The following is a 14188-nucleotide window of genomic DNA, read 5'->3' as shown; positions in this document are numbered from 1 at the left end:
GACCTGAGGGACGTACCATGTTTTGACCATCGGGAAGCATAACCACCAGCTGGGCGTTATGGTCCCATATCATCCTCCAGAAATCCTTGATGGTGTGGAGAAGGGGGTGCTGGGTGATGATGAATTCATTGCTCTGATAATAACCCTGCATAGTGAAAGAGAAGATAGACAGAACCCTGACATAGGACTTTAAACATTCAGAAAACATAAGTTATGGCAGTCTTGTTTATTTTCAGATTGTGTTTATAAATAATAATGTTATTAGTCTAGTCAATGTTTAGGGGGCGCTTCCTATATGCCAGGTATGGCACTAAACATGTTCTTCCCTTAAGTCATTTATTCCTCACAGCAGTGCTATGAGATAGAAAATGTGATCCCCATTTTCCAGGTGATGAAATGGAGGCTTAAGAAGTTCAGTGTTATGCCCATGTTTACCCAGCTGGCAGCTCCAGGAGCAGACTCATCAGAAAGACTTGTGAACCATGTCTCCTCCACTAGATAGGGTGGAAATCTGGGGAGGTATTTATATTTCTCATTTTCCACAAGTCCCAATGGCAGAGTACCAAATTTCACCCCTCTGGCAAGAGAATACCTTCGGGGTCCAGACACCCCCTCTTTGATGGGTGAGTGTATGTTTCGTATCTCCTCATCGGTCCAGAATGGTGTTTGGTTCCTGCACCTACTCAGGCCTTGCCTGAGGTTTCTCCAGCCCCAGCACACATGAAAACATCAAGGAATGCTGTAATCTCTTGCTACGGTGGGCTGTGGGTCTGCAGTTATGGGTCTGGCTTATGTCCACCATGGGGCTGGCCATGTTTGCAGCCATTCTGAATCTATGCTCTGTTGTTGGTTCTGGTAACACACGCTGGCAGCAGTGACTTCTCTGACTTACCATGATGTAGGAGGCATTGATGTAGTCTGTGCCTTCCCCACTCAGGGACGAAATGCCAACCCTGGATCTCTCCACTGGAAAACAGGACACTTGAGATAAACCATGCTCTCAGTGCTATACCGCCCCTGTCCACTCCCAAATTGCGACACATAGCTGCATTTCTCAAGCTGTGTATCTTTAACCTTTAAGCTAAATTTTCTACATATTTTTAGACGAGACTTCAGGGTTTGAAAGTCCTATTTCCCAGTTACATTATCAGGCATACATAGAAAAAGATGAATGTATTGCTTCTGTCCTAAAATGTACAAATGTTGGCAAATTACTTTCAAGGCTTCTATTATAAAAGAAACAAGAGTTCTCTCTCTTTTTTTTTTTTTTAAGATTCAACATAACCTACCAGGGATGATGGAAGAGGTTCTGTTCTTTTCCCTGTTGCATTGCTTTAGGGCCGTGGAATAGTCACTCTGCTGTATATTTGATTGACTCAGGAGCTGAGAAACAGTCAAGGAAAAATACAGATTATTTCATTGAAGTCACTCAAATACACACACACACACACACACACACACACACACACACACACGCGCGCTTCTATATACACACAGCCAAACCAAGATAAGACACTGAATGCAAATATGTCTGACTTGTTTTCCAAGAAGTTCTTGAACTAAACCTTGTTTTAGGGAACTCCCTGGCACATCTGTGTTTTACACCAGGAAAGTTGGAAGAAGGGGAGACTTGCTCTGTAGTTTGACTTCCAGCATGGGGTAAATCTTCCTTATGGCTTCTTCTATGGGTGTGCACCCTCTATTTCTTCTACGTAAATGTCACACTGCAGTGGGGAAGTAAACTGCATGGTGTGTGTGTGTGTGTGTGTGTGTGTGTGTGTGTGTGTGTGTGGTGTGTATGTGTGAGTGTGTGTGTATGCATATGCATATAGTTGGATTTTATTCATTCTCTTAGTATTCCATCACATGAATAATCTACTTGCTATTTATCTATTCCCCAATTAGTGAATGTTCAGGTTATTTCCAATGTTTTGGTATGTCAAACTTTATAACAATAAATATCACTTCTATATTTCTGAATGTGCACACATATGGGGACTTCTATAGCGAATTAGGAGTCATCATTGTTTAATCTTTGATAGTCTGATAGATGAAAAATGCTATCATGGTTTTGATTTGAATTTCCTTAATTATTGTGAGATGGGAATTTTAGTGTTAATTAGCCATTTAGATTTCTTCTTTGATGACTGCCTTTTTAATTTCTACTTCATTGCCATTTATTAATTTGTAGGGGGTTTTGATGGCTTGAATATAAATCTATAATCTATTTAAAAAGCTGCAAATGTTTTGTTGTCTTTAATCACACAGACATTTACACCAATTTATTAAGATTTTCCTTAAGATTTTTGTTTATTATGTTTTTATTTAAAAAGTCCTTGTCTACCCTGAAGTTCTTGAAAGATACTTTCCTATAAGGAACAAAACTTTTCTTTAGCCTTGAGGTACTTAATCCACCTTGAATAATTTTGGTGTTTGAGGTGTGGTAGAGACCTAATTTTACTTGTTTCCACATAGAAATTGTCCCAGTATCACTTATTGATTAGTTCATCCTTTCACTGCTAATTTGTAATGTCATATCTATCACATAAAAATTTCCACATGTGCATGCTTCCTCTGGCTGATTTGTCTGTTTTAAACATTAATTATTGTATCTGCATAATAAGTCTTCCATATACAGTACAACAAGTTTCCCTTCCTTATTCCTTATTCTTCAGTATTGCTTTGGATGTTTTTGGCTCTTGGATTTTCTATATTAATTTTAAAATCAGTATCAAACACAAAAGCCTGGCCTCTGATAGGTGCCTGGTAAATATTGGTTGAATAAATAGGCATGCAATTTATTTGAAAGAAATTTTTTTATGAATGAACTTGAATAAATACCTTTTCTTATATAATAGTGTACACACACACACCCGCACACTCACGCACACTCTCCTCCCTGCATTTCCCTAGTTGTGATGTTAACAGGAAAGTGAGACATCTCTCTTTTTACTTGGATCTAATAATTGATAGTTCCATTTTAATTTTGTATTATCCAGCATATGCCATATCAATTCTCTTAAGTAATGGTGTAGGGGGTAAATCATATTTAAATGAGACTTTTGTTGAAAATAAGTAATACAAATACGTATTTTTAATTTAGGGAAAAGTTATCCTAATAACCTAATGTTAATATTTTATATTTCTTTACTATCTGTTTCTGGAAGCCGAGCCATGCACCTTTTCTTTCCTTAAATCGCTCCTTTAGGAGTCAGATAAGCCTGGCTGAGTAAAACATTTGTGTTTTCCTGACAGCAGGCTCTAAGTTCAGCATTCATTCATCATCTTTTGCTTACTCCCCCCAAAGCACAAAAGGTGATGACTGAGAAAGCAAAACATCAGAGTGAATTCACAGTGGTAACATCTATGTTGTAGGCTGGGGGAGAAGAGAGAAAATGCTGAAAGGTTTGTTGACTCTCCTGGGTTTTTCAAATTCTTCCTAGATATTCCTTCTCAGAAATTGGCCCTGTTTCTCTAGGAATCCTGGGACATTAGCGGTTAGTAGAGACATAATGTGGAGCAAAGTAATGTAGCCTCCATTGCTCTGGAAAGCCCCGACTCTGCCAATGCCCCTCCCCCAGCTGGCACGACTGCTAGCATCTGCTCTCTGAGTCTTCGCGGACTGAGTTTTGTAAGTCAGAGAGCTAGGGATGCAGGAGGAACAATATTGAACAAAACATGCTCTCCTCTCCAGTGCACTGCCTTGTGACAGGGCGAGTGGGAGAAACTGGGGTTGAAGCAGCTATTGTTGTGGGGTGGCCTATTCTAGTTCAGGGGCTTCAAGTGAGGGAAATTTTTTCCAAAGAGTAGCATGAACAGCCTGAGCCATAGCACTCGTGGTTGAGTGGTCTGGGTTTTTCAAAGTAAAAAGAGCACTTATACAGTCTGTATTGTAAGCTCTGTCTGTTCATTCTGTTGGGCTCCGTGCCCTTCTTTCCTGGACCGAGCCTGCATTTATAAAAGTTTAGTCTAGGGTTTCTGAGAACTTTCCTCCTTGCCACTCACAATTAAGGTTCTCCTTGAAATGTACCATGTGGCTTCGTTGCCTGTTGTTAAGAATAGAAGCCGCTGTGCTAACAGGGCTCTCCACCCATCTGCGTGGCCTTGTCGACTCCAATGAGACGACGCAGGAACATTCAGTTCTGGTGACACCCAAGAGGCTTCGACAAGGACTCACCTTGAATTGCTTCTCTAGCTTTGTTTTGCCTGTTGGTCCAGGAATGAGAAGTGCATTGACATAGGCGTGGATATGGCTGTCTGTCACCTCGGTTTCTTTACTAAGTATGGCCTCAACCAGGGCATCATGAATGAAGACATACTGTTCCTGGCAAAACAACAACAATGTGGAATATTACATCAGGTTTTTCTTATACGTGTCCAGGTATAAAAGAAGCATCTTCCATTGACAGACAAAAAGAGTTTTACAAAGTATAGGGAGAAACCCATAAAAGGTTGCTTATCAGGCTTGGCAGGAGATCAGGTGGCGGAAAGGCGGCAATTAAGACAGAACACAGCTCCTCTCAGCTCTTTTTTCCTGCAGGTTGACCTTGGTGGGAAGGAGGCACGGAGATTTGGGGAGACAAATCAACGCCTTCTCTGCCCATCTTTCAAACCTGAGACCCACTTCCACATTTGGCACGAGGGTTTCCATGACTCCTACACCTCTAACGGGTCTTCCCCTCTGTCCATTCTAAATCTCCTTTTAGCCAGTCATATATAGTTTAGCACAATTATCTATACAGTTTTTAAAAGTGATCTTCTCTTTAATGTATGGGACTCTTGTCTGGTCTTATCTGTCTAGAAAGGCATTTCCTTCATGGCATAGAGTTTGTTTTGCCTTGGTTTTAAAGCCAGTCATTTGTTTCAACTGCTTTCAAGCTTCCATCCATACGTTTCAATTTAAATTCATTATTTAGGCATAGTGAAAACAAATACAGATGTGCAGACTTTGTCTTGTGTCATAGATGAGTAAAGGATATGGGCCTAAAATGAAATATAATTTGAGCATAATTCATACTCTTCAAATATGAAAATGAATTCATTGACTCTCTATGTGCAGAAAAAACTTGAGGATTTTGCTAGCAGCAATGGGCATCGATTGATCCATTTACTCAATTTTCTGAATCTTCTCTGTCACCATTGTTATTTTAAACATATTCCTCATTTGTTCACAAAATAAACAAAATTTAGCTGGACCCTCTATAAGTTATATGCAATTACCTGGTATTATGGTTTGAATGGTTCCCCCCCCCCAAAGATATGTTGAAACCCTAACCCCACCGACCTTAAAATGTGGCCTTTTGTGTAAATAGGGTCATTGCAGATGTAATGAGTTAGAATGAGGTAGTGACTAGTGTCCTCATAAGAAGAGGAAAATCTGGACACAGGTAGACACAGAAAGCAGACAGCCATTTGAAGATGGAGGCAGAGATCGAAATTATGCTGCTACACTCAGGGAGCTCATGGGGCTACCAGAGACTTGAAGAGACAATAAAGGATCCTTCCCTGGTGGTTTCAGAGGGAGCAGAGCCCTGTCAACACCTTGATTTGGGGCTTCTATCCTCCAGAATGATGAGACAATAGATTTCTGTTGATTTAAACCACCCAGGTTGTAGTAATTTATTACAGCAGCCCTACCTGGTAATACAAAATTTGGTCTAACCAGCTTCAGCATCTTAGTGACATTTCCAACCCTCTGATAAATCAGATTATCCATTTTCTCATACCTCAGTTTGTACCAAATAATTTCTTTGTGAACGAATGTGCTTTAAGAAGCCAAATATGTTGACAGTTCCTTCATGTTGAATTTGCTGCAACATACTGTCAAGCACAATATATGTGCCCGTTCTTCCAACTCCAGCACTAAAGAGAACACAAGGAAGAAACCATTTCAGTGTCAAGTATAAAATAAACCTGAATATAGGTCACTACTAACTGTCTTGTAAATTAAAATAATTTCCTTCCCCATGCAAAAAAGACACATAATAAATAATTAGTGACCCAAAACTGTAAGTAGTGCCGTTGTTAAGCATAATGCTTCCAGTAACAAAAAGTTTCTTTCTTTTATTTTTTGCTACAGGTCAAACTGCAAAACAAGCCGACTCTTTTGGTTGGAGATTTTTTAATTGTTAATAATTATATTTATTATTCATTTTATATCATACAATGAAAATATCATAATGCATCAGAGCACAGCAAATAGGCATTTAGTGTGAGAAAAATAAAAGCGTCAGCTTCACCCAGCTCTGCAAAGAAAAGGTCCCTGGGTCTGTTTGCCAGGTAGACATGTTTGTAAAGGTTTCCACATTAATGGGAAAAAGAATTTGATAAGACTTGCAGCTAAAAATATCATTTCAGTGAGATTGTGAGGAATAAAGCATAACTGCAGTGATTTCTAAAGGGCCATTATCTATCGACTTCTTCAAAGACTCTACTGGAGGGATAGAATTCATAGACAGAGATTCTTTTCAGACCCTCCGCCAAGTGGAAAGTGCTAGAGTGAGAAATTAGCACCTGCTCCGCACAATACCCAGGTCCTTCTCCATTTGCTGAGAAACAATTCCTGACCTTCAGAGCTATTTTCCTTGCTTCTTCCTGTTTCCCTCAGCTTGACTTCAGGCTAACAGATAAAAAAAGAACTCTAGATAGGTCTCTCCAATTTTGAGGATAACTCCTAAGATAGGTGATTAGAATATGTCGGATAAGCTGTCTATCAAAGGTACATATTTGCTTCTCTAGAAACACAGATACTGCTTTGACCAAATTCCGCACGTAGACCTTGAACTTGATTTTTGTGGTCATACAGCTTGGCATAGAGTCAGCACTCAGTCAATGGTAACTGCTTTCATTTTAGCTGAAAAATATTAAATTAAACCTCTAACATACCATTTCTTCTTTCTTTGCTATATCATTCTTTCTTATTATCAGCCCAGTCTTGGGAATTAAAACATTGATCCATGATGAATTGATAACACATTCAATATGATATATTAGAAAGAACTCAGGAATATGATAAAGGGGTTTTGACCTCACGCTATCTCAAAACAACTTAAAAGGACTTTGTCAAATTCTTACACTCTGTGTGCTTTGGTTTCTCTCACATAAACCTGGCACAATGATTCTACAACAGACTGTTCAGTTCTAAGAACAAGAGTTGTACTCAAGCATCTTTATCCCACAGCATTCTGTTGTAATAAATGTTAGTTCCGTGACAAAACATTGTTCTACCTGCCCCACATAGTTAATAAGTTGACATTCAATTCAACAATCAAGTAAGATAATAAATATCACAGAAGTACATGGTGCTTTGGATATTCAGCCATCAAATACTGAGTCTAGCACACTCATTTCCTAGTGATGGATCTTTTTGAAAATGGGCATGTAATTTCAACCCCCTCATGAAACCACTCCACGAAATCATTCCTGTTTTGGTAAAACCTTTTTTCCACTGGTTCCCCATTTTAGGAGCATAAGCAATTCCATGGGTTTAGAAACCCAGCTCTGAGACTCACCTGCAGTGGACAACCACAGGCCCCACGGCGTGGCGCTTGGCATGGGATGCCTTTCTCACAAAGGTCAGCACAGGCAGTGAGTACTCCGGCACACCCATGTCAGGCCACTGCGTGTAGTGGTACTGTGTGATCACGCGCCCACTGGGTCTGCCTTTCTGGGAACCCTGGAAAAGACCAGATAGCTAATAACAGGAATACATACAAACACACACGGGGTTCTGAAACATCAACTCGGCATTCATAGCTTGATGTTGGTAGTCCAGAAAGACGCAACAGAAAAAAAAAATACATTGCCATTTGTGAGGGTTCATTTTATGTGTCAACTTGGCTAGGCTATGGTGGTTTGTGGTTTGGTCAAACACCAGTCTACCAGATGTTGCTGTCAAGATATTTACTAGATGTGATTGTCATTTCAACCAGTCGGCCTTGCATCAAGCAGATTATGCTCCATCATGTGAGTGGGCCTCATCCAATTCATGGAAGGCCTTAAGAACAAAGACTGAGGATTCCTGAATAAAAGGGCTTCTCCTCAAGACTGAAAAATAGAAACCCTGCCTGAATTTCCAGCCAGCTGCCCTAATGAGTTTGGACATAAGACATTAACTCTTACTTGCATACCCAGATTTCTGACTTGCAGGGTCCATAATCGCTTGTGCAATTCCTTAAAATCAATAACAGTTCTACCTATCTATCTATCTATCTATCTATCTATCTATCTATCTATCTATCTATCTATCTATCTTACATACATTAATACATATATATGTATACATACATACATACATACATATATCCTATTAGTTTTGTTTCTCTGGAGAACACTGATTAAATACATCAAGGTTCTGTTTTTTTGTTTTCTTTTCCCCTTTCTTTATGTCAGTTTCCACTCTTTTTTAGTTGGATGTGCAGTTATCACATGCAGAGATTTTCATTTGTGTATCACATCCATTGCAACCATGTACCATGACCAATCTAATTCCAAAGCAACGACTGACATTGAAATTTAAAGACTAGGAAGAAACCTTTGGGATTGAGATGTGGCTGTGATTAAGGACTCCTAATGCCTTTAATTGTGTGGGTTTTTTTTTTAAACCCTGTCTTGGTTATAGCACCTGCTTACTTGAAAACAAAACAAAACAAAACAAAAAAAAACAAAACAAAACCAGATGTGTTACTCAATTGGTGATGTCCATCACTGGTTAGCTCACCTTCTTTATCTTTGTGTTCCTTAAAGTAAAATTCCTCACAGTGTAATAGGCCAGCGTGTGAACACTCTTCTGAGTGACCAGGAAGTTCCCATACTCTTCACTGCCATCGGCAGGCCAGTACTGGTCACATTTTCTCTGCAAAAGAGAAAGACGCCATTTCATTATTCTGAATGAGCGATGGAAGAGTTGTTGCTGACACCTGTAAAGGTCTGAGACTGTGACAGGAATGGACTGTCATTCTTCTAGACATTCCGTTCCTTTCTAAGTGACTGCAGATTAGCTGTAGAGGAGACCAGGGACAGAATCATAGAGCTGAAGGGGATTTGACATGATCTGGTTCAAACTTCCCCCTTTCAGATGAGGAAACTGCGGCCCGATGGATTGAGTCAGCATGGGAACACAGCTCTTCGAATTAAAATCTACTTCACTCTACAGAGTTCCTCAATGAGCCCCATTTACTTTTTCTCACAGTATGAAGAATGCATTTAAACAGCAGACGGCTTGATTTACAAGGAAGCTTTGTGACCTGTAATGTTAACAGTTGTCCTTAGCCATCATCTTCACTAGAAAGGAATCCTGATTAGCTCTCATAACTTTTGCTGCTTCCGAATGCTGACTCTATTAAAAGCAGTTTAAAGCACCTCTAATCATCACTATTGGGAGGATGACATACCCGCCCTTTCTCCACGAGGTTTGTTATCATGACGATTACTTCCACGTTATGCTCCCATATCATTCTCCAGAAATCTTCGGCTGTGGATTTCAGTGGGCCTTGGGCGGCAATGTAAGCTTTTGGCCTGTTGTAACCCTGAAGAAATAAAGGACAAACATGTCTTCCTCACTGATCTGTCTGCCATTTTTAACCATATAAGGCTTAAGTTTTTAAGGTCAGTACCTTTTTTGTTTTTTCTATAGGAGGAAAGCATAAAAATAAACTTGCAAAGCTGCAGAAACTTGACAGTACTAACAAACACAACAACTCTTCTTTATCTTTTTTTGTGGAACAAAAAGAGTCATCTTTGTTTGATACCACCACAATTTTCTGCCCCTCTAGTTCAAGTGCATTTACGAAATCTATGCACCATGCTTACTATCTGGTCGTTCCTTGTGCTGCTCTGAAATGTGTTTCAGGCATTGGGGCCCCGCGGTCTCCATCAGTTAGGAAACCTCTGGTGTTGTCTCCTGAGCCTCTCTTTGCTGGAGCTGAGCAATGCTAACCATTAATAGCTATCCTTCACTGAGCACCCAGTGTTGGCCAAGATGCTTTATAAGTCTTAACCCTAATCCTTAATCTATATGCACAATGAAAGCATCATCCCTGATTTGGAGATGAAGAAACTGAAGCTGAGAGGCGTTAAGTGGCTTTTCAAGCTCCCATAGCCAGCCAGTGGCAGAGCTGGGGTTCAAAATCAGTTCTGACTCCAGGGCCCCTGTTGGAGAGGACAGAAACATTGCCTGCTCTGGAAGCATGAAGCAGATGCCTTTAGCAAACCCACTGTATTCTGATATTTGGATGTAAGTTCTTTGAACTCCATGTTCCACACAGCACAAGCCATAAGTCAGCTAGGGTGAGGTCAGTGTCAGGAAGATGACTGAGTACTCCGACATGCGGTTGACCACAGTGAAAAACCAGTAAGTTAGTCAGTGGTCTGCAGCCCCTGGGGAGCCCCAATTAGTTCCAGAAAGCTGGGTTCCTGAGGGATGGCCAGAATTATAAAGGCTGATAACTGGTTTAGTAATCACTTTTAGGCGGTACCACCTTGGGTATTCTTCAGTCAGGATGTACTGATCAGCTGCTATCTACACAACATGGTGCTAGGAGTTCTGGGACATTCAAAATAAGCACAGGTCCTGGCCTTCACATTTAAGGAGTTTAAACCCATCTGAATATACATATTCTACCTTGAACATACAATCCCAATGTGAATCCCTTTCTCATGCAGAAGATATACCAAATACAATAGCTTGACTGTTATTCAACCTGAAATCCTTTAATCATGGGATCGCTCACTGCTGATGTGTTTTTCATTAACTATCATACAACATGAATTAAGTACTAGTATATGTACAGCACAGTGGTATAAGCAATTCATAGCCTCATATAATTTCCATAAACATTTCCATTAAAACATGCTTACGTCAACATAATTGGCATTGATGTAATCAGTCAGTTTGCCATCTTTTTCAGCAAGTTGTGCAAGCTTAACCCTACTATGATCATCTGTAATAAAAAAAGAAAATATTTCATTAGCGTACAGGCTACTTTTCAGCATAAATATAATTTATTTAGTAATGTTTTTTAAATTAAAAAAATAAAACTAAATTTACATCGTAATTTATCAAGTACAACTAAAATCAATGTAAATATAATTTACTTTAGTAGGTTTTTTGGGGATACAGAGATGACAAAGATAAAGATTAAAAAAAAGCAAGAGCTTCTGCCTTCGAGAAGTTTTCTGGTAGAAGGTGAGAATAGATATACACACAGATAGGAATATTCAGGAGTCAAGAGAGAGGTGCAAAGTAGTAGGGGAACAGAAGGAAGAAGTATCAGCTTGGGATGATGCTAAATGTTTTCATACTGAAACCTGGACTTGGCATCTTAGATGGGTTCCTAAGGTGGGTGCTGGGGCTGGGAACAGTGGAGAGCTACTGAGGAGAAGAAGGGACTGATGGGGTCTCAGAAAGCAAAGGAAGGATGGCATCACTATGCTTGGAAGAGGGGGCTGAAGGAGGAAGAGAAAGTAGGAAAGAAAGCAGAAGGGACGAGAAAACTTCTGTGAATGGTTACAGCAGATGGCTCTTTCAAAGGAAGAACCTCAAAGAGGAGCTACCAAAAAGGGCGACAGGAGAACGGCTATCCAAGATCAGAGGACGTGCGTCCTGCACCATCTGTAAACAGAGGATGAGAACTACGGTAATGTACACACTGGGTAGTGTCGCAATTTAAACAAGAAGAAAGGAGGGGTTGGGGATGGACTTCAGTTCTACAGAGAAACTATTTACTGGGAGGAACTACATAATAAGAAAGCAAAGTGTTCTGAGGAGGAAACCTGGTAGTTTCACAGGGCAGATTATTTATTCTTTTCAAGGATGAGGAAATGAATACAACCCAAACCATGACAAGTTAAAGAGGTATTCTGGGATAGTAAGGCCCCCGTGACAACAGCGGCTCACAAAGGGGCAGAAATAGATGTGTGGCAATGGAATGATGGATTTGGTTGGGGCAGGCTGACATGCTTTTGTACTGTGGTTCTAATATATTTTGAAGGATGTTTTTGGGTAAATGTTCTGCGTTGTTTTTCTTCATTTCTACTACAGGACAGTTATTGCCTATCTTGCCAGGTTGTTTTGGGGATTAAACAAAATAATGTCTTTACAGTGCCAGGCACACAGTAGGTGTTCAACAAACGTTAATCTCCATCCTCTTCTTAGTTACCTGGTGGGTATTTTATTTAACTTGTAGAGGGAATATCTTAACAACAACTTCCCCCAGTCCAAGAAGCAGCTGAGCTTTTTTATGTGCGGCTGGGATAGTGGCTTCCATTGGGGGAGACAAATGCGAAGTGGAATGGGTCTACTAAAAAAATAAAAATTGGTGTAAGCCCCCTGGAAAGGAGGGCAGCACCTGTGAAACTATTTAGAAAAATGTGATAATAAAAGGAAGGAGAGTGCAGCTTCAATGGCTTCCAGGAACTAGAGTGCAACCATAATTTCAATAAGCAAGCTGGTAATACTGCGTTCATATGCATCTAGGGACGCTCACTGAATATATAAGAAAGGATATACATAGAAGTTTCTGGAAGGGGGAGTGAAGATGGATTTCAAGAGATGGAGGGGAGGGAATATAAAGGAAAATAGAAGAGATGTAAACAAGAGGTACTGTATACAAATGTTGAATTGTTAAGTTGTACACCTGAAACTAACAGAATGTTGTATGTCAATGATGCTTCAATTAAAAAAAGAAGGCAGAAAGATGGTAATTTCATACGAAAAAACAGGTAAGCCTGCACTAAAGAAAAGAGCCAGATAGCTACTCATTGAGAAGAAAAAGAGAGAGAGCGGCTAAGAAAATAAAGGGAAAGAAGGACTCCCAACTAATCCTTTATCAGACCCCAGGAAGGATGGCAAGAGAGGGAGGAAAGGGAAAGAAGGAAAAGTTAAAGTCTAAAGAAAATGCCACTTGGTGAATAAACTCACATCAAAGTACGTAGACCTAAAGTGCCAACGGGACCATGGAATGTAAATAATGATAGAAACCATAAGAACAGATTTACAGTCATGGGACCTGAAGAAAGGACTGGATTAAAATTGGAGTTTGTTTTAATTTAAAAGTAACAGATGTCATGAATTGCAGAATGCATTTAAATTGGAGTGACAGAATGCTATGTATTGCCTAACACAAGTCTTGTTCCCTGAGACAAAGGTTCTGAAACAGCTACACTGAGGTCTGCTCTCAGAAGACTTCTGGATATTGTTCAACAGCCCGGCCATGACAATGATACCAAAGTCAGAGCCGCGCTAAGGATGTACTTACAGGCGACAATGTTTATGTACCGGTTCTTGTGCTTGTTGTCTGGGTGATTGGAGCTGTCTGCTGTAATGCCTAAATCAACAGTACAGCTCTGCACCTCCTGGAAAGAAATTGTACGTATAACATTTTTAACACATATTCTGTTAAACAATGTGCCTTAAAATATCATGAAGACAAGACAAAACAAAATAGTCTATCAAAAAAAATATATATATATATACATATGTTTTTTACGTTACAACTATTTCTTGGCTAAAAGAAAATGCAGTGAAATAATGCCTTACCTGGTAAAACTCTTTCAGTGTCTAATGAGGGAATGAATGCCAAAAAAGTAAAGAAATCAAATTCCACAGCACACGACAAATGAGAAAAAAAAGTGTTCATATTAGGTTTACAATGGAAAACCATGATCATGCAATAAATACATTTGTCAAATAGTCACAAAACAGAATGTTTCAAACAGTTGCATGCAAATCAAAATTTCTAACAATTTGGAACTCTCAAATTATGTAAAAGGAAAAAAGCGACATTTTAAAAGAGGGACAGTGGTATAATAATATGATGGATTTAAAAAAAACGCAGATGAGAAACACCATATATTTGATGACACATTTTGTCCTATTAGTCAGATTTGCTAATCTCCAAATACAATGCTATTTGACCATATGGCACTATTTGAAACTCTTAATTAGTGATACATTTTTTTTTTGTTTATTTTGAGTCATTTAAAAAAATAAACAGCTTCCTATCAGGTGGTTTGTAACAGATTTAGAGCTGTCAAAATATTAAAAATCTTCACAAACGCTTTTTCTAGGTCATTTTGAAATAAAAATTTACATAGCATTACTTTCTACATATTTAATTAGTAGACCTCTTTTTAATTTAAACTATAGTGGGTACAGAAAAATTACTTCTGGCAATTATCTATTTAAATG

The 14188-nt window shown here is 39.3% G+C and overlaps 1 protein-coding gene across 1 annotated transcript in view; it reads right to left on the bottom strand.

Moving 5' to 3' along the window:
* Positions 1-14188, bottom strand: part of PTPRZ1 (protein tyrosine phosphatase receptor type Z1) — a 190490-nt gene that overhangs the window by 6796 nt on the left and 169506 nt on the right. Inside the window, exons 15-25 of the mRNA XM_019623701.1 lie at positions 13538-13558; positions 13257-13353; positions 10858-10940; positions 9393-9527; positions 8720-8854; positions 7512-7675; positions 5727-5862; positions 4178-4324; positions 1290-1383; positions 893-966; positions 17-145 (exon numbers count right to left, since the gene is read on the bottom strand). Coding sequence (XP_019479246.1) covers positions 17-145; positions 893-966; positions 1290-1383; positions 4178-4324; positions 5727-5862; positions 7512-7675; positions 8720-8854; positions 9393-9527; positions 10858-10940; positions 13257-13353; positions 13538-13558 — 1215 coding nt within the window. The remainder of the gene's footprint in view (positions 1-16; positions 146-892; positions 967-1289; positions 1384-4177; positions 4325-5726; positions 5863-7511; positions 7676-8719; positions 8855-9392; positions 9528-10857; positions 10941-13256; positions 13354-13537; positions 13559-14188) is intronic.

The sequence above is a fragment of the Hipposideros armiger genome, unplaced genomic scaffold, assembly GCF_001890085.2.
Source record: "Hipposideros armiger isolate ML-2016 unplaced genomic scaffold, ASM189008v1 scaffold_559, whole genome shotgun sequence".
NCBI classification, from domain to species: domain Eukaryota; kingdom Metazoa; phylum Chordata; class Mammalia; order Chiroptera; family Hipposideridae; genus Hipposideros; species Hipposideros armiger.
This window is presented reverse-complemented; position numbering and strand designations above follow the sequence as displayed.